Source organism: Mesocricetus auratus, unplaced genomic scaffold, assembly GCF_017639785.1.
Source record: "Mesocricetus auratus isolate SY011 unplaced genomic scaffold, BCM_Maur_2.0 Super-Scaffold_100676, whole genome shotgun sequence".
NCBI lineage: Eukaryota > Metazoa > Chordata > Mammalia > Rodentia > Cricetidae > Mesocricetus > Mesocricetus auratus.
This window is the reverse complement of record NW_024429266.1, coordinates 183,155,140-183,174,903: the sequence shown is the minus strand read 5'-3', so window position 1 is coordinate 183,174,903 and position 19,764 is coordinate 183,155,140. Positions and strand designations below refer to the sequence as shown.

The window sequence follows — 19,764 nt, the reverse complement described above, 5'->3', positions numbered from 1 at the left end:
TAAGGCCAAAATGATCTTCTCTTAGGCTTAGATAAGTTACCCTGTTGGCCTTTGCCTTGGTGGTTAAACAAGGAGAAAAGCTGCTCAGTCTAGAAAAGATTTGGAAAGGGCCTGGGCCAGGCCCAGTGGGAAACGAAAGGAAAGAGAGGAAATGCAATGGGGAGAGGGAGGAGGGAGGAGGGAGGAGGAGTCTCAGAGCAAAATTAGTGAGTGGAGAGGAGAGGCTGTCCTGGCGCATAGAGGAAAGGAAGCGTGGGACACAGGGGGACAGGGGCTGACCTGGTCTCTGGGGGCCCTGGATGGAGATGAGAAGCTAGGCACTCGGGTAGAGTGAGTCCCCACAGAGTGGGGTGATGGTGGGGAGGATTCTGACTGTTTCCCCAGTGCTTGGGAATCTGTTGAGAGATTTGGGTAAGTTCAAGAACTTGGCTGACTCTAGCCTAAGGAATGGTGACATGAGATCTACTGGGTTCTGTCAGGTCAGCCTGTCCCCTTCCTTCCTGAAAGGTAGCCTGCCCATCCAGTGCCCCTTACGCCACCTGCTTGGTTTGCAGCTAGACTGCCCCACAAATGCCCTACCCCCACCCCAAATCTGGTGAACTACTGTGAGGGCTCCCAATCCAGACTCCAGCTCCAGTTCTTCCCGTTTCCCAGCCTGCCTCCCTCCCTTTCTCAGCCTTCCCAATTTCAGCTGCCAAAAATCACCCTGTCTCTAGTGTCCTTTGTCCTGAGAGATGTTGCTGCTTGGTGTGGGGCCAGATAGGGAGCCAGAAGAAGGCACTGGTGGACCAATGCGGGTGCTGACTTCATGACTGTAGACCCGACATGACTGACAGGAGAAGAGTTAGGAACACCACGCTGTGGTCTGTGGTGGGGACTGACTCCATATTCCAACAATTGTTACAGGCAATCAGGGTACCCAAGGGTGTGCATAGGTCTCTTCCACTCCATCCCTTCTGTGGCCATGACCGAAGATGCTTAGTAGTAATGGCTTCAAACAGACGTGAGGAAAACGGTGCAAACGGAAGGGCCCAAATACGAAGTGCCATTCCTCAGTTACCTCTCACAAGCCAGGGCCTGCCGCCCCGTTCTGTCACTTATCCGCAGGGTTTCCCTTTTCCCATCACTAACCCTCCCTCCATGATGCCACAAAGACCGTATTTATCTTACACTTTCTTCCCAGTCCTCTCTAATTCATTTTCCTCCAGTTTATTTGCCAAAGGAAATAGTTCTTAGTTCTACTGAAAGTCCATCCTCGGTTTTACCAACCCACCCCAAACCCCAGTCTCCCTCTACAATAGGCATCTGATCCCGCCTTTAAAAATCTCCTCTGAGATCTCCCATGCCTTCGCTCCCACAGAGGTATCTGGACTTCCCCCCAGCTTCCATTCATCACTCCCAAATTCTTGTGGTTTGCATTCTTTTCAACACCAATCACCCCTAAACTCTTATCTCTTCCAGAAACACCGTTCTCTTAGTAGTCTTCATCTTTTTGTCCTTTTCCGTCCAGGTCTCCAAACTTCCATCGTATTCTCTCCAGTCTAAGGCTCTGGCCCTTCCTCCCCATCTTCCCAATAGAGCCCCATTATCCCCAGTCTCTCCTTCAGTACCCCTCAAACTCCTCCCACTTCACCCCAGCCACAGCCCTTGTCCCCAAACTTCTCCGGCCTCCCCACGTCTGCCCTCACGGCCCACAGCCCCTCCCACCCAGCCCTCTCTCGCGCGGGGCCGCGAGCTCCCCACGCTCTGCGCCGCGAGGCCCTCTCCCTTCGCGCCCGGGCCGGCTTCGGCCAAACTCGCCCGGCGCCTCCCCTTCCCCGATCCTCCGCCCCCCGACTGCCGCGCGCTCCCTCCCTCGCGTCTCCTCCGGGCCCCTCTCTCCTCCGTTCCTCCGCGCTCCCTCCTTCTCCCTCTTCCTCCCTGCTCCCATCCCCCTCTCCCGAGCGCCCTCCCTCCGCCGTCCGCTTTCCTGTGCGAGTCGCCGGACGCGCCGCCCAGCCCGTCCGCCTGCCCGCCCGCCCGCAGCCCCGCGCCGGGCCGGGGCCTCGGGCCGGGACGCGTTTCGGGGCGGCTGGCCTCGGGGCGGGCTAGGGTCGCGCGGCACGAGCGGCTGCAGGGCCGGGGGTCGCGGGCCTCGCCGGGCCGCGAGTGCGGGCGGAGGCGGGCGGCGCGGCGGGGGCGGGAGGCGCATTCGGGGCGGGCGGGCGAGCGGGCGGGAGGTGCGAGAAGCCGATCGGGGCTGCGCGGGGAGAGAGGCATGGGGGCCGCCCTCCGGGGGGGCCGGGGCCGGCGCCGCCGCCGCCGCGGCGGCGACTGAAACCGCGCAGAGAGGAGGGGCGGGGAGTGGCCGCCGCCGTCCCCGGGAGGCGCCGGAGCCCGACTGCGCTCGCAGCCAGCCAGCCGTCCCGAGCCGCTCGCAGGTAAGACCCGCGGCTGCCCTCCCGGGCCGCCCCGATTCGGCCCTCGGCTCCCTGCCCCCACCCCTCCCGGCCCCCCCTCCCGCCGCCGCCTCCATTTGTTATTTTCCCGGTCGCGTTCCCTCACTGCGGGCACGGCCGGGCCCGAGGCTGGGGCTCAGGGGGTGGGGCCGCCCGGAGGAGGGACGCGGGCCCGGGAGTCGCGAGCCCGGGAGGTGGGGGAGGAGGGTCTCGAGAGGAGGGCTGACGGGGCCGAGCGTCGCCAGGACCAGAGCCTAAAGGGGAGGATCGCCGAGGTGGAGACTTGGCGGAGGTAAAACGGGGGATGCTGTGCGGGCGGTTCGCCGAGAAGGCAGGACCGATCGGAGAGATGGCAGCGAGGTGGGGCGTGAAGGCTCCAGAAGCCCCACAGGCCTAGAACCCGGGTTCCAAAACCCAGGCTTGCGGGTGTTAGCAACAGAAGGGAAGTGGGAACCGGGAAAGGGGTGTGGTGGATGGTAAGAACAGGATTGTAGCTGCCGAGAGGGGGGATTGAACCTGGGGGAATGGAGGAGAAGGACCAGTTGAGGCCCATCCTTGAGAAGCCTGGGGTGGAAATGGGAAGGCCGTATCTTTTGTGACTCAGTTTTCTTTTCCCCATTCCAGGTCACCTCTGACCCTGTTTTCCTAATCCCAGTCCTAGTTACTTCGGGGAGAGGGCACTGAGGCTCGGCAGTGTGGGTCTTCCTAGCACTAATAAGAACGGCAGGAATACTAGAAGGGAGAATTAGAAAGGTTGGGAGGTTGGGAAAGAAGAGAGAATTGGGCAATCGTGTAGGCATTCCAAGGAATCGTGACCTCCACCCTCGTCCCCAGAGCACTGACTGCCCCACAGCTGGGCTCTATCTGGGAGACTTTCATTACTGCTTTGATCTCAGAGATCTCCCTTTGTGCCAGGGGCAGGTTACCCTAATGCTCCCTTCCCTGAGGGTACTCTAAGAGGATCGGAGTTGCTTTGGCAACTGAGGTGGTAGTAGTGGCTGCCAGCTGGGCCCCTGGGGTGGTCTCTTGAGGGGCACTTTTTTTTTCACCCATTTTGTTGCCATGGCAGTGATCCAGTGGGAAGTCCTATAGGTGGGGATTCAGTATGTAGATTGGGTCTCAGCCTGTAGCTATGTCCTAGGGGTTCTGGGAGATGTTTCTGGTGTTGCCCGAGTAGGGGCTTCCTAAGAAGTCTGTTGGAACTGGTGCAGGTCATTCTTGCAAGCCTTTACCTAGGTGTGGTGGGAAGATGAAAATACTGTTATTCAAACTATGTGGTCTTGGACTGGGGGGTATCTCAGTGGTCGTGTTATTTCCTAGTATGCATACATAGGTTCTGGGTTCTTGAGCTCCAGAAACAAACAAAATAAAAAATCACAATTGTATCATCCTGGGAAATTTCCTTTGGCCTCTACCACCCTTATGTTTTGTAAATGGTTGATTCTTTGCACTGCTGTATTTTCCTGAAGCCCTCTTTGGATCTCTCTTCTCTTTGTCCGTTCCCAGGCCTTTTACTTTCCTGAACTTATAGAAATGGCATGGTTCTCCATGCCTGTCTCAGGTGAGGGTGGCCCAGGGGAGAGGGCTATGGAACAGACCTGAGCAGAACAGGTTCCCTGGCATGGGAGTCAGGAGACCAGGGTGTACTCTGTGTACCTCCGTGACCTTGGGCGAGTCACTTCTGTCTTTGAGCTTCACCTTCATTTTATGATGAAATGGCCTCTGTGACTCCCTCAGTGGTCCTGGGTTCTAACACGACCTAGGCGACTGCATAATCTGCTGTTTGTGTTTCGTGGATAGCGCAGTCATTTTCAACTGATTTTTAGATGGCAGGCAGGTCTGGAATGATGGAGGCTAGTCAGTGACCCTGAAATAAATGTACTCTGTAAGCTCTTGCCAGGGAGCCTGTGTCGTGGTCATTTTCTGACATTCTTGTCATATTTGTTCCTTAATTTCTTTCTTTGAGAACAATTTAATTACATTTATTTATTTTGTGCATGTGCCCTGGTGCAGAAGATGACTTGGTGTTGAGTTTCAGATTCTCTTCTTCCGTCATGTGGGTCCCATGGTTTGACTCAGGTCATTGGTTTGGTAGTAATCTGTTTTTATTTTTTGGTCTTCTATAGCCCAGGCTGGCTTGACTTGAACTTACTACACAAGATGACCTTGAACTTGTGGTCTCCTTGCCTCTACCTCTGCAGTCCTGAGATTGCAGGCATGGGCCACACCCTGTTTTAAGTGGTGCTGGGATCTAACCCAGGGCTTCATTCATTCATGCTAAGCCAGCACGCTAACCGCTGATCTGCTTTGCTAGTCCCTCTTAATTTCCTTTCCTCTGCTTACTTAGGGACTCTTCCGATTTCTCGTTTTCCTGCCTTCTGAGTTCAGTTTTCCTTGCTTTTCTTTTGCAATAATGTAATGGAGGCAAATGTGTGCTGTTGTACATGGTAGATGCTCGGTAAGAATCAATTAGCAACAGCCTTCTAGACAGGATGGAGTACCACTTGGTCAGTCTGATGTTAGAGTACCACCCACGTTCAGGCTGAACCTATGATCCCACCTCAGTCTCAATCCTTCTCTCCCTCTGCCACTCCTCATCCCAGGAATCACAGCCCCATTGATGCTGGTTTTCCTTCCAAAGCTACTCGTCGCAAATTCTATCCGATTTCCGCTGATTTGAAAAGGTAAGAAGGGCACACAGTGGTTGCTCTTTGTTCTCCAAGGAACCTCTGTATATTTTTTGACCTTTTGGCTCCTTTAGGATCCAAACTGACTTGGTAAACAAGTTCTGTGATGGGAGGAAATGGCACCGTGTTCTTGGAGGGCTGACAGACCCCAGCCACAGGTGGTGTTCTCTGTTGTCATTGCTGTTAGCATTGTTTTCTCCTTTCTTCGGTTTGGTATTGTTCTTTGGACATATGTGTATTCCCCCTCTTTTTCCATTTGTAGTTTTATGTTTTGAGACAGGATTTCATGAAATTGGCTGGTCTTGAACTTGCTATCTGTCGAGGGTGATGGCTCCTCCTGCCTTCATCTCCCAAGTGATGGCATTACAGATGTAATACCTGGTAATACATAGTATTTTAAAAACCAATCCACAAAACAACTTTAAAAAAATGTGGTTTTAGCTGTAGTTGTAGTAAACTGGTTTACTGGGCAAAGCATCTGTTGAAAGTTTATACTTGGGGCTCTGTCCCATCTATTTTGTGTCCCTTAAGTATAAGTTACTGTTTCCTGGAAATGTTAGACTCACTCATTCCTCATTGTCTGCCTCAGTATGGTTCAGTGGGATTGGGCAAAAAGTAAGTACTCTATATTCTTTGGAGAAAATACATGTAGAAATGTCATTTACCTGTACCTCCCAACTCAGAATGGGTGGGTGAGTTTAGTCTGTTCTCACCACCAGGGTTAATATCAGTTAATTCGAAGTACCTTCCAAACCTGGGGTGTGCCTGTAATTCCAGCACTTGAGACCCTACCTCAAAACAAAACGAAACAATAGCTAGATGGACCAATGACATTCACTTGGTTCAAAGGTCATTGGCAACAGCACACTTGGCTGAGTGAGGTGCTCACTTACCCAGTGCCAGGAAGCTGAGACAGAAGGCTCCTGAGTTTAGTTTAAGGCTGGTATAGGGTACATACTGTGATTTTGTCTCAAATAAGGACAACAACAGACCCCATATGTGTGTACATGTCAGTAGAAAATACAAAAAGGAAAACTATGACAATAGCATTTTTTGCTCTTTAGGTATCTTACAGGCTGGGCATAGTGGCACACACTTTTAATCCTAGCACTCAGGAGGCAGAGGCAAGCAGATCTCTCTAAGTTCAAGGCCAGCCTGGTTTACAGAGTGAAACCCTGTCTAAGACAGATAGAAAGACACAGAGGGATAGAGACACAGACAAGAGGAAAGGGCTGGAGAGGTGGCTCAGTGGTTCAGAGTACTTGAGTCTCATGCAGAGCACCTGCATAATAGCTTACGCCCACACTAACTCTAGTTCCTCTTGTGACCTCCACGGGGACCACACACACACACACACACACACACACACACACACACACACACACACACACACACACACACACGATACTGAACGTATATTCAGGCAAAACATTCATATGTAGAAAATTAAATTTAAAAGATGTATGGATAAATTTGTGGAAAGGTGTGCTGCCACCTGGGTGTTTGGGGCCTTCCCCAGAGGGAGGGTAACTCCTTTGCTTCTGCTATTTTCTTCCTGGTTTGGTCCTACCCTACCCTTCTATTTTGTGTTTGAACTTGGCTGCTTTTGTTCATATTGAAAAGATGACATTGCCCCAAGAGACAAAAGTAGATGGGAATTGAAAAAAAATGTATGGATAGTATTATGGAGTGGTTTGACTCTTAGAAGGAAACATAAACAAGTACAGGGCTAGAAATTCAGTCCAGTGTGCCTGCCTGGCATGCTTGAGACCCTGGGTTCAGTGCACAGCACCAAGGAAGCCTATAATCCCAGCACCCCGGGTGTGAAGGCCGGAGGATCACAAGTACAGATGAAAATGACTGGCTGTGGATGCATGGGTAGATGACCATACCCATGTTTGGACTGCTAGATACAGGTAGAGAGGCTGTTGATGCCAACTGAGAGGACAGACTTAAAGTTTGTAAGTCTGTATTGTATATTTGCTGACATTTTATCTTTTTTTCTTTTTTTTGGTTTTTCGAGATAGGGTTTCTCTGTATTGCTTTGGAGGCTGTCCTGGAACTCACTCTGTAGACCAGGCTGGCCTTGAACTCACAGAGAACCGTCTGCCTCTGCCTCCCGAGTGCTGGGATTAAAGGCCTGCACCACCAATGCCCGGCAGTATTAGTATCTTTTGAGGGGCCTGGTGGTGGTGGCGGCGGCGGCACACGCCTTTAATCCCAGCACTTGGGAGGCAGAGGCAGGCAGATCTCTGTGAGTTTGAGACCAGCCTGGTCTACAGAGCTAGTTCCAGGATAGTCTCCAAAGCCACAGAGAAACTCTGTCTCCAAAAACAAAAGACAAACAAACAAAAAAATCTTTTGGGGGAGCTGGAGAGATGGTTTAGTTGTTAAGAGCCCTGGCTGTTCTTCCAGAGGACCTGGGTTCAATTCCCAGCACCCACATGGAAGTTCACAACTGTCTGTAACTACAGTTCCAGGAGATCTGATACCCTCACACAGACATGAATGCAGACAGAACATCAATGTAAATAAGATAAATTTTAAAAAAAAATTGAGTTGGGCTGGTGACAACTGGATTTGATCCCCAGGTCCCACACAGTGGGCAGGAAGAAGTGACTCACAGGTGTCCTCTGACCTCCAAGCACATGTAGTAGCCGGTGCATACCCCTCCACTCCCTCAGTCGTCAGTGCATTTGATTCTGCTCACTGTGAAAGCTTTTACTTTTCTTTTAAGCACAGGAAACACAGTACCCTCCACCGACACCAAAATTAACCCATGCTCAAGTCCCTCGTGTAGAATGCTGCTGTGTATGCCTGCACACTCTTCCATGCTTCTCAGATCACCTGTAGATCGCGTACAGTAGCCCAGTCCATGCAAATATTTGATAAAATCTCCCTATTCAAGCCAAGGTTACGTGCCACACAAGAGAAGGTGGACAGTGAAAGCTAGAGAGGGACCTAGGGCTTGTGAAAAGGTTGTGTCCACATGTCATCCTTGTAGATTGAACCAGGGGTGGCAATGTAACAGGGTCATTGTTTGGCGCTTTGTGGAGTTTTTCCTCCCAGATATTGTCAGTTCAGGGTGGCTGAATCTCTGAACAAAGACCTTGCAAGTGGAAAAGGCCAATGACTAGAGGATGGACCCTCATGAGGCTGTCTGGAATGTTCTGCAGGCTTGACGGTACCTTGATTGGGGTTGAAAGCTGGTGAGGTTGTGATACTCAGTATCGTAGAATGGGACACTCTTCTGTTGTCTGATGTGAAACAAGATTGTTATCTGCCTGATCTAGGCTTCTTAGAATTCTCTCCAACTTCTGAGGAGTGTTTAGAAGAGTGCGTGTGAGCGTGGCCTTTGAAGTCAGATTGCAGAGGGCTTGGTTCTTCCCTTGGAAGGTGGGGCAGGTCACAGCTACGATCTTTGAGCCTCAGTTCCCTTACTTATTAATCCCACTTTAGAGTGTGCCGGGAGATGTTACAGGAAATCGTATGCTAAGGGCTTGACACAAAGAAGAAACTCAGTAAAGAAACACTTCAGCCCCCTTTCTTTGTGCTTCTTTTGCATTTTGAAGGCTCTGGGATTAATGAGTGTGCAAATTGTTTGCTATTGTTGTTTTGGTTTTTTGGACAGGAGTTTGCTATCTATGTCAGCCTGACTTTGAACATGTGATGCCCATGCCATAGCCTTCTGAATGCTGGCACTACAGGCATCCACCACCACACCAGGCCACAGATACTCTTTAGGACTTGTAAAGGGTAAAATCCTGCTGTGTCTTAGGTTGGGGTTCATAGGTATGTCTGAAATTCTACCCTCCCTAGAGATAAACGAGATCACATTGTGAGGGTCTTTATCATTTAGCTGATGCGGCCTATGGAGCAAGCCACAGACTCTGTGCCTCTTGGCCTGACTATGCTTCTTGCTCAGGCCCCTGCTGTTTCTGCTACAATACGATGGTTTTTCCTAACAGATTTCACTGAGGACACCCTTTGAGTACCACGTGCCTACAACTGCTTCCAGCTTCCCAGACCACAGCTGTGGGGAGCTTGGGGTACAGCAAACAAGATTCTGTATTCAACTGCCCAGGCAGAGGAGAATGGGGTCTCCACAGCCTGAAGAATGAAGACACGACAGAATAAAGACTCGGTGAGTAGAAGCTATAGTAAGCAGTATGGCAGGCCAAGGGCAGGGGCAGGGAAGCTAGGAGGAAGGGACTAGAGCGGAGAACTGAAACAACGTATAGCCTAAAGGTAGGCGCAGTGTAAAACGCCGTCCATCTCCATCCCACCCTCAGATGTCAATGAGGAGTGGACGGAAGAAAGAGGCCCCCGGGCCCCGGGAAGAGCTGAGATCGAGGGGCCGGGCCTCCCCTGGCGGGGTCAGCACATCCAGCAGCGATGGCAAAGCTGAGAAGTCCAGGCAGGCCGCCAAGGTACTCCTCCTCTGGTCCCTACAGGGCGCCGCAGCTCTGCAGCTGAGGGGTGTCTGGGGGTCAGGGGCTCCAAGTCTGGCAGAGAGTAACTCTGCCAGGGGCTTAGAAGACGGAAGACAAGCATGTTCTCTTTCTTCCTAACAGAAGGCCCGAGTAGAGGAAACCCCAAAGGCCAGCAAGCAGGGCCGCAGTGAGGAGATCTCAGAGAGTGAAAGTGAGGAGACCAATGCACCCAAAAAGACCAAAACTGAGGTGAGATACCTTTCGACTATTGTGACCTGTTTCTGACTATTCTTTCTCTAAAATTCTTTGGTGTACCATTCCTGCTTTGATCTCTGCTTAGATACAAAAGTTCTCTTTGGTGCTTATTTGGAGTGGTCCTGTCTATAGTATGGTAGACAGCTTGTGGGACTTTAGTTGGAACAGTAAGTGACAAGGCAGGGCCAAAGGGGACGAGAAGGGTCGGGAAGGGTGTTACAGCCTCCTTTGTGTAAGGGGCAGTAAGTTACAAGGAGGATGCAGAAAAGGGGCTGATAATGGAGCTCACTAGGTAGAGTGCTTGCCTGGTACCCAGTGCCGAGTCCAAGCGCTTAATAAAATGTAAAAGTGGGCATGATGGTGCGTATCTCTTATCCTAGCATTCAGAAGGTGAAGACAATAGGATAAAAAAACTCAAGGTCAGCCAGGTAGTGGTGGCACAGGCCTTCAATCCCAGCACTCGGGAGGCAGAGGCAGGCAAGTTTCTGTGAGTTCCAGAATAGTCTGGTCTAGTCTGGTCTACAGAGCGAGTTCCAGGACAGCCAGAGCTACACAGAAAAACCCTGTCAAAACACAAACAAAAAGCTCAAGGTCATCCTGTGCTACGTGGTGAGTTGGAGGAAGATGGAGGTCAGCCTGGGCTATATGAAACCCTGTCTTTAAAACAGCAAGCAAGGAAGAAAGGAAACAAAAGGAAACTAACCATCTGGGGGTAGCTGAAGGAGCGGGGAGATGAGAGCAGGCGCTCATGAGAGGGCAAGAAGGGTCTGCGCCTGACTGTGAGGCCAGTGTTTGAGATGGACCCTCAGAGAGACTGGGGCTTGACAAGGGAGGATAAGCTGACTGTTAGGGAGCAGCTGAGGTGTGGGCGAGGGGGGTGCTGATGACAGCAGGTGGCCTTGAGCAAGCGTCCCCACCGCACGGCCCTACTGCAGGGAGGAAGTGATTGTGGGAGATGGGTTTGGACCCTGGGAAGACAGGAAAGGAAAAGAGGAAAACTGAGCCTTCTTCCCTGACAGCAGGAGCTCCCTCGACCGCAGTCTCCCTCAGATCTGGACAGCTTGGACGGGCGCAGCGTTAATGATGATGGCAGCAGTGACCCTAGGGATATAGATCAGGATAACCGGAGCACATCCCCCAGCATCTACAGCCCTGGAAGTGTGGAGAATGACTCAGATTCGTCTTCTGGCCTGTCCCAGGGCCCAGCCCGCCCCTACCACCCACCTCCACTCTTTCCTCCTTCCCCTCCACCCCCAGACAGCACTCCCCGACAGCCAGAGCCTGGCTTTGAAGCTCATCCTTCTGTGACACCTACTGGATATCATGCTCCGATGGAGCCACCGGCATCTCGATTATTCCAGGGCCCACCTCCTGGAGCCCCTCCCCCACACCCACAGCTCTACCCTGGGAATGCTGGTGGAGGTGTTTTAACTGGACCCCCTATGGGTCCCAAAGGGGGGAGCAGCTGCCTCTTCAGTGGGTGTCCCTAGTGGAGGCAAGCAGCATCCGCCACCCACCACCCCAATTCCAATATCAAGCTCTGGGGCCAGTGGTGTCCCTCCAACAAAAACACCTAATGCCCCAGTGGGCGGCGGCGGGAACTTACCCTCTGCTCCACCCCCAGCCACCTTCCCCCACGTGACACCAAACCTGCCTCCCCCACCCGCCCTGAGACCCCTCAACAATGCGGCAGCCTCCCCTCCTGGCATGGGGGCTCAGCCAATCCCTGGGCATCTGCCCTCTCCCCATGCCGTGGGTCAGGGCATGAGTGGACTTCCTCCTGGCCCAGAAAAGGGGCCAGCTCTGGCCCCCTCGCCCCACCCTTTGCCCCCAGCCTCCTCCTCTGCCCCTGGGCCCCCGATGCGGTACCCATATTCGTCCTCCAGTAACTCTACAGCGGCTTCTAGTTCCTCCTCCTCCGCCTCCCAGTACCCAGCGTCCCAGGCTCTGCCCAGCTATCCTCATTCCTTCCCCCCCACCCACAAGTGTGTCTGTCTCTAATCAGCCACCCAAGTACACTCAGCCTTCGCTCCCTTCCCAGGCCGTGTGGAGCCAGGGTCCTCCGCCACCTCCTCCCTATGGCCGCCTCTTGCCCAACAACAACACCCATCCAGGCCCTTACCCTTCTGGGGGCCAATCCACAGCCCACCCACCAGCCCCCACACATCACCATCACCAGCAGCAGCAGCAGCAACATCACCATGGAAACTCTGGGCCCCCTCCACCTGGGGCATACCCTCACCCCCTAGAGAGCAGTAGCTCCCATCATGCACACCCTTATAACATGTCACCCTCCCTGGGGTCCTTGAGGCCCTACCCACCAGGGCCAGCCCACCTGCCCCCACCTCATGGCCAGGTGTCCTATAGCCAGGCAGGTCCCAATGGCCCCCCGGTTTCCTCCTCTTCCAACTCTTCTGGCTCTTCCTCCCAGGCCTACTCATGTTCACACCCCTCCTCATCCCAGGGCCCCCAAGGGGCACCCTACCCCTTCCCACCAGTTCCTCCAGCCACCACCTCCTCAGCTACTCTTTCTACTGTCATCGCCACCGTGGCTTCCTCGCCAGCGGGCTACAAGACGGCCTCACCACCTGGGCCCCCTCAGTACAGCAAGAGAGCCCCATCCCCAGGGTCCTACAAGACCGCCACCCCGCCTGGATACAAACCGGGGTCACCACCGTCCTTCAGAACAGGGACCCCACCTGGCTTCCGGGGCACCTCTCCGCCAGCCGGTCCCGGGACCTTCAAGCCAGGTTCGCCCACCGTGGGGCCAGGGCCCCTGCCACCTGCAGGGCCTTCTAGTTTGTCACCTCTGCCTCCACCACCCGCGGCCCCAGCTCCAGGGCCGCCCCTGACTGCCACGCAGATCAAACAGGAGCCAGCTGAAGAGTATGAAACCCCGGAGAGTCCGGTGCCCCCGGCCCGAAGCCCCTCTCCTCCTCCCAAGGTGGTAGACGTGCCCAGCCATGCCAGTCAGTCAGCCAGGTGAGCAGCCGTGGGGTGGTGCGGGTGGGTCTGGAAGCAAGACGAGAGGCGGCAGGGGCCTTGCGTTCACCGCCACCGCGCTCTTAGAACTAGGGACACAAGCCTTTGCGGCTCGGGCTCACACCTCTGCGCCCGGCAGGTTCAACAAGCACCTGGACCGTGGCTTCAACTCGTGCGCGCGCAGCGATCTGTACTTCGTGCCGCTGGAGGGATCCAAGCTGGCCAAGAAGCGCGCGGACCTGGTCGAGAAGGTGCGGCGCGAGGCCGAGCAGCGCGCGCGCGAAGAAAAGGAGCGCGAACGCGAACGGGAGCGCGAGAAGGAGCGCGAGCGCGAGAAAGAGCGCGAGCTGGAGCGCAGTGTGGTGAGTGCGTCACAGGGTGCGCCGCGCGCCTCTCCCGGTCCCGGGCTTCGCCACTCCGGTCGCTTCGCCACCTGGCGGAGGGGAGGAGCCACTACAGCCCGGAAAGCTCAGACTTCCAGGCAGGAGAAAAAGAAAGCTGGGAGTGAGTGGGGTGAGGCATTTTGGCTTTTCCACTACTGAGATCCGCCGGGCAGCCTGGGGTCGGTAACTTTCCGTAACTGCAATTCTGACTTTGCTTATTTCTGTATTCTACAGAAGCTGGCCCAGGAGGGCCGTGCTCCGGTGGAGTGCCCATCTCTGGGTCCAGTGCCCCATCGGCCTCCCTTTGAGCCTGGCAGCGCTGTGGCGACAGTGCCCCCTTACCTGGGTCCTGATACTCCAGCCCTGCGCACTCTCAGTGAATACGCCCGACCTCACGTCATGTCTCCTGGCAATCGCAACCACCCGTTCTATGTACCCTTGGGGGCAGTGGACCCCGGGCTTCTGGGTTACAATGTCCCAGCCCTGTACAGCAGCGACCCAGCTGCCCGAGAAAGGGAGCGGGAAGCCCGTGAACGTGACCTCCGTGACCGGCTTAAGCCTGGCTTTGAGGTGAAGCCTAGTGAGCTAGAACCCCTACATGGGGTCCCCGGACCAGGCCTGGATCCCTTCCCCCGACACGGGGGCCTGGCTCTACAGCCTGGGCCTCCTGGCCTGCATCCTTTCCCTTTTCATCCGAGCCTGGGGCCCCTGGAGCGAGAACGGCTGGCGCTGGCAGCTGGGCCAGCCCTGCGCCCTGACATGTCTTATGCGGAGCGGCTGGCAGCTGAAAGGCAGCATGCAGAAAGGGTGGCAGCCCTGGGCAATGACCCACTGGCCAGGCTGCAGATGCTCAACGTGACTCCCCATCACCACCAGCACTCTCATATCCACTCCCACCTCCACCTGCACCAACAGGACGCCATCCACGCAGGTAAGAGGCCCAGGGCGCCATCCACGCAGGTAAGAGGCCGCTTCCCGTGTGGCTCTGCCGTATCCCTAACGTTCTGTTCCTCCGGCCAGAGCCTCCCCTCCCGTCTGGGTTCAGTCACCTTCTCTTGAGACGCTGTTGTCATCTTTGCTTCCTTGACTGTCCTGCCACACTGTCCCATACACTCTGCATGGTCCAGCCTTCCAGCCTTGGTAACAGACCACGCTGCAGCCGTGTAGAGGACCGTCCCCTTCTCTACCTCCCTCTCCTCTCCCTAAGCCCTCATATGCCAGTGTTCTTGTGCCTTTGCTGTCGCCTCCTTCCCGTACTTCTTCTGCCCATCTGTAGATTTAGAACTTTTAGAAAAGCCCATGTAAGTGTGGCTTTGGTGCCATAGGTAACAATGGACTTTACTCGCTCTCACTGTAGTTTATAGCTCAGAGCACTGCCTGGTTGGCCTCAGACTTTCATCTTGAGTTCCTCGTTTCTTCTCACCCTCCTCCCTAGTTAGAGCACTTATTGATTTAGTAGGTATACAGCAGGCTTTTGACATTTTCATACATTGAATTCTGCTCATATTCACCCCACATCTTTATACTTTTCTCCTGTCTCATTTCTTAAACTTAATAAGTAAATATCCCTCATCTCTTCAGAGTAATTCATTCTCTCCTTTCCCCCTCAGCCCTCTCTGCTAACTGATCTGTCTTCAGTCATCTGTGCCTCTCTCCGGCAATTCCTTCTTTCCATCCCATCTCAGACTGTCTCTAGCTCTTCCACTCTGGTTTCGTCCTGCTTTGGACCCCTTGGGTCTGTCTTCACAGGCTAGATCCCTCCACCCCCTGCATGGTTGTCCTTGCCCCCGCCTCCTGGTGACGCTCCTTTCTCTGCCCTCCAGCCTCCGCCTCGGTGCACCCTCTCATTGACCCGCTGGCCTCGGGGTCTCACCTCACCCGGATCCCCTACCCGGCCGGAACCCTCCCTAATCCCCTTCTTCCTCACCCTCTGCACGAGAACGAAGTTCTTCGTCACCAGCTCTTTGGTAAGGATGGAGACGCTCAAGTAAAGGAAGGCCAGAGCCGAGGAACTAGGGTAGAGGTGGAGTTTGCAGAGAGCGAGGCGAGGAGCAGCAGTAGAGTCTGAGGTCCTTCTAATAGAGGCAGATTGTGGTGGAACGTTACACGGTAGCCTGAGTTTCCTCTGCAAAGTGGCTGACTGTTCCTATCCATCCATCGCATGCTCCTGTCTGTCTTCTCACAGCTGCCCCTTACCGGGACCTGCCAGCCTCCCTCTCTGCTCCAATGTCAGCCGCTCATCAGCTGCAGGCCATGCACGCACAGTCAGCTGAGCTGCAGCGCTTGGCGCTGGAACAGCAACAGTGGCTGCATGCCCATCACCCTCTGCACAGCGTGCCACTCCCTGCCCAGGAAGACTACTACAGGTACTACAGGTTGCCCCCGAGCGTGGGGAGGCGGGCTGTGGGTGTGCTACAGCAGGATACAGGCCCTTTGGGGGGAACCTCCTTTCTTAGTCTTACCTCTCTGATGCCTTGCCTCTCATCTAGTCATCTGAAGAAGGAAAGCGACAAGCCACTGTAGAACCTGCGATCCAGAGAGCTCCCACTGCTCCTTCATCCAGACCTGCGATCCAGAGAACACCCACTGCTCCTTCATCCAGACCTTGGAGGACGCCCCCAACCTTTAGACCCCCCCACGCCGAGGAGAGGGTGCTACCCACTCACAGAGCTTCTGCAGCTGGGCAGAGGGAGGGAGGGAGGGAAGAAGGGACAGACAGGTCAAGGCCCGGGCGTGTGCAGAGGTGGGAGTGGCCAGGGTGGGGACGGAAATGCACAGCATCATGGACCAGGTCCCTCTTCCTTATCCCCTGCTTTTCTTCTCCTCTGTGCCCAACCCTTGGTGGCCACTGCTCCTCCCCTAACCCGTGGTGTGATTATTTCATCCGTTAGACGTGGCTGTTTTGCGTAGCATTGTGTGCTGGCCCCGCCCCATCCCCCGTGTGCACCCCCCTCGGCAATGTGTGCCCCTTGCCCGCCCCACATTAATAATTTATATATATAAATATCTATATGATGCTCTTTAAAAAACATCCTGACCAAAACCAACCAAACAAAAACATCCTTACAGTTCCCCAAGAATATGTCTGTGACTTGTTTTTGGGGGGCTGTGGGTCTGGTGGGGTGGGCAGGGCGGGGGGCCTGATTGTCTTGGGGGTTGGGAAGGGATGGAGTTTCTTATGGGGGTGGGGTGGGTGGGGTTTCGAGACAGGATGTCTCTGTGGCTTTGGAGGCTGTCTTGTAGACCAGGCTGGTCTCAAAATCACAGAGATCTGCGTGCCTCCCGAGTGCTGGGATTAAAGGCGTGCGCCACCACCGCCTGGCCAGGATGGGTTTTCTTATGGAAACTGAAGAGTTGGGCAGCGCTCTTCTTGATTGTAGATCCTCAGCTATGGTTATGGGGGTGCCACGTATTAGTGCTCTGATTTCTCCCAGGATTGGGAAGGTAAGGCAGCTGAGGCCTTTGAGAGCAAGAGCAGGCCCACAGTGAGCATGAGCAAATCTAGAAAAGTACTCAGACTCTAGAAGCACTTCCACCACTCATCTAACTGCCATCAGCATGCTCCAGAAACAGTTTTGAAGAGCTGACTGCCTTTCCACAGCATGGCTCGATAAATGGTTTTGAAACAGTTGGATTAGCATAACCAGTAGGCTGATAAGATTAGTATTGCTGATTTTTTTTTTTTTTTAGACAGGGTTTCTCTGCGTGGCTTTGGGAGCCTGTCCTGGAACTTGCTCTGTAGACTAGGCTGGACTCGAACTCACAGACATCTGCCTGCCTCTGCCTCCCGAGACAGGATGTCTCTGTGGCTTTCGAGGCTGTCTTGTAGACCAGACTGGTCTCAAAATCACAGAGATCTGCGTGCCTCCCGAGTGCTGGGATTAAAGACGTGCACCAGCGCTGATTTATTTTTATTATGAGTATGTGTTCATGTCTGTACCCGTGAGTGCAAGAGCCCAGAAGAGGGTGGAAGATCTCCGGTGGTTTGAGTTACAGGCAGTCGAGAGTTTCCAGGCGGGGCGAGCCATCTTTACAGTCCCCCTATTTTTAATGAGGCAGGGTCATGTAGCCTAGGCTGGCCTTCAACTTGTGGTCCTCCAGCCTCTCAGCTTTTGTGCTAGTGTCACAAAAGTGCAGTACTATGCCCCGTAGGGCATGACTTTCTGGATCACCTTTGCAGTTTGAGAAGGGGATGGGTGACAAGAGCCTGTAAGGATGAAAATACAAGCCGTTGGGCCACATCGGCTTCCACGCCAAGATTTTATTATTGCGAAGCCCTGTTTTCGCTCATAACAACGAAGGGGCTGTGATTGGCTGTTTCCAGCCAATCAGCATTGAGTCATTTGCATAGCCCTGTATCAAACAGTCACAAACTCAAGAAACGACCAGTTTTATAGTCCTCTAGAATATTATTTACCAAATCGAATGAGAAAAGTGTGTCTTGTTATTCTCATATTAGCAGGTGGTGGAGAAAATTGGCACGCTGATCTCACCCTCATCGTAAGTGGAGTTTGTGTTCTTCCCGGGCTCGCTGCTGAACAGTACTCTTCAGTGTTACAGCTCTTTTAGAATTTGTCTAGCAGGTTTTCTGGCTATTTGCCGGAAAACCCTCCCAAATCGACTGGTTAACAAAACAGCTATAGCCGGATCTCGGTGGGTGAGGGAGTTTGTCCCCGCTGTGGTCCTCTAGGAAGTGCGTGTGGATGCTCAGGGACTTCCGCCTCGTGCGGTATAGCTTCCTCTCCGCCTCCACCGGCCCAGCAGCCGTGGTAGGAGGCTGCAGGCAGCTGGCGTCTCCGAGAATCTCTTCCGTTTCCACTAGTCAAGTAGCCACTGGCGTCCTATGGCGTCCGCCTCGGCCCAGCCCGCGGCCCTGAGCGCAGAGCAGGCCAAGGGTGAGGAGCCTCGTCCGGGCGTGGGCCGCCTCTGGGGGGAGGGCGCTGCTTTACCCGCTCCGTCTCCAAGTGGGGCCCCTGCCCATTAGGGCGAAGGGCTGGGAGGACCAGCTTATCGGGTTGCTGGCCGCCTCGATCCACTGACTCTCTGCCTCTTCCCTCCTCGGGCTCCTCCGCCTGGCTCCACCGACCTCGCTGGGATGCTTCCGCCGTGCAGTGGTCCTTGCGGAGGTGATCCAAGCGTTCTCGGCCCCAGAGAATGCCGTGCGCATGGACGAGGCTAGAGACAATGCGTGCAACGATATGGGGAAGATGCTGCAATTCGTGCTGCCGGTAGCCACGCAGATCCAGCAGGAGGTCATTAAAGCCTACGGCTTTAGTTGCGACGGGGAAGGTGGGTCCCACATGGAATGGCGATGGGATGGATTGGGGGTGGGGCTCGTGATCAGTGGCCGACCTCTTTCTCGCCACAGGGCGGCAGTCAAATCAAACATTGGCACTCAGAGCTCAGCGCCCAATCCTGAGCGTTTTCTTTATTTTCCCCCTCTCTCTCTTTAAAGTACTGGCTCTTGAACCACCCAAGGTCTTGTGTCTTGCAAGCTCTCCACCACTGAGCTATTTCTACTCAGCTCTCTTTGAGTCAGGGTCCCACTAAGGTTCCAGACTGGCCTTGGACCTGACCCTCCCTCATCAGCCTTCTGGTAGGTGATTTTGAGTAGTCTTGAGTCACCTGAACTCTCGTCTGCCTGGCAACAGGCTTCTGCCGTTCCTGCAAGGCCTGTACTTAGAGGTTTGGCACCGAAGACTGAGGACGATCGAGGGCTCTTCCCAAGGGCGTGTGTCCACTGAGTTGGCCTAGCTAGCCAGGGACTACTTGTAGCCCTGGGATCTTGTTCATATTTAGGCTGCTTGAGACAAAGCACCTAGCATGGTTCACCTGACAGTGATAAAAAAATTCTGCCTTAGGACTTTTTCTTTCTCCTTTTTGAGACAGGGTTTCCTTGTGTAGCCCCTACAGTTTGCTTTGTAGACCCAAGTTGGCCTCGAATTCAGAGAGCCTCGTGCCTCTGCCTTCCAAGTGCTGGGATTAAAGCTGCCCACCGCCACGCCTGGATACTTCAGGATTTCCCGTGTTGTGTCCAGTTGTGCCTGGTGAACAGTGGGGTGGGGCTCTACGGAAGCCGTGTAGGACAGCAGTGTGAATGGTCCTCTTTGGAAGATGGTGCCTCCTCCTAGGGACCCCGTCCCTGCCCTGGCACACCGCTCTCCAGCAGGCGTTTTTGCTCCCTCCTGCAGGTGTCCTTAAGTTTGCCCGCCTAGTCAAGTCTTATGAAGCCCAGGACCCTGAGATCGCCAGCCTGTCCGGCAAGCTAAAGGCCCTGTTCCTGCCGCCCATGACACTGCCACCCCACGGGCCAGCCTCCGGGAGCGGTGTGGCCGCCTCCTGAGACTGCTCTCGCCTGTGCACCCCTGCTGGGAGGAAGACCCGTGTTCCTGAGGATAATAAATGTGCTTGAGACTAAACTTCATTGGTGTCAGTCATTTGTAGTCCCGGCTACCCCCGCTGCTGCTACCCCACCGCGCCTGGCCTTTGCCCCCTCCTATACTCCTTGCTGGGGCCAGCCCTGCCCTTGAGAGCCCCTTTCCTCCCAGGGTGCTAAATGGGCCTCTTGGCACTCTGGGAGATTTGT

The 19,764-nt window shown here is 54.4% G+C and overlaps 2 protein-coding genes and 1 non-coding gene across 3 annotated transcripts; all 3 read left to right on the top strand.

Moving 5' to 3' along the window:
* Positions 1-2,628: 2,628 nt before the first annotated feature.
* Positions 2,629-16,254, top strand: Atn1 (atrophin 1). The gene is given in 12 exon segments (XM_040737212.1): positions 2,629-2,730; positions 9,094-9,269; positions 9,418-9,555; positions 9,700-9,807; positions 10,833-11,261; positions 11,263-11,784; positions 11,786-12,795; positions 12,935-13,157; positions 13,413-14,109; positions 15,002-15,145; positions 15,364-15,544; positions 15,668-16,254. Coding segments are annotated over 11 exon segments (3,513 nt in total). The 5' UTR covers positions 2,629-2,730; positions 9,094-9,242; the 3' UTR covers positions 15,702-16,254.
* Positions 16,255-17,727: 1,473 nt separating this feature from the next.
* On the top strand, positions 17,728-17,790 carry LOC121137331. The gene has a single exon (XR_005874585.1). It is a non-coding gene; the product is annotated as a U7 small nuclear RNA (small nuclear RNA).
* CUNH12orf57 (chromosome unknown C12orf57 homolog) lies at positions 17,737-19,597 on the top strand. Its single transcript, XM_040738375.1, has 3 exons — positions 17,737-18,073; positions 18,291-18,467; positions 19,370-19,597. The coding sequence occupies exons 1-3, from the start codon at positions 18,022-18,024 to the stop codon at positions 19,519-19,521; spliced, it is 381 nt and encodes a 126-aa protein (XP_040594309.1). The 5' UTR covers positions 17,737-18,021; the 3' UTR covers positions 19,522-19,597.
* Positions 19,598-19,764: the final 167 nt, after the last annotated feature.

Coding starts and splice junctions, on each gene's coding strand:
- CUNH12orf57 (XM_040738375.1), top strand. CDS start 18,022: ATGGCGTCCGCCTCGGCCCAGCCCGCGGCCCTGAGCGCAGAGCAGGCC. Junction 18,074..18,290: donor GAGCGCAGAGCAGGCCAAGG/GTGAGGAGCCTC, acceptor TCCGCCGTGCAG/TGGTCCTTGCGGAGGTGATC. Junction 18,468..19,369: donor CTTTAGTTGCGACGGGGAAG/GTGGGTCCCACA, acceptor TCCCTCCTGCAG/GTGTCCTTAAGTTTGCCCGC.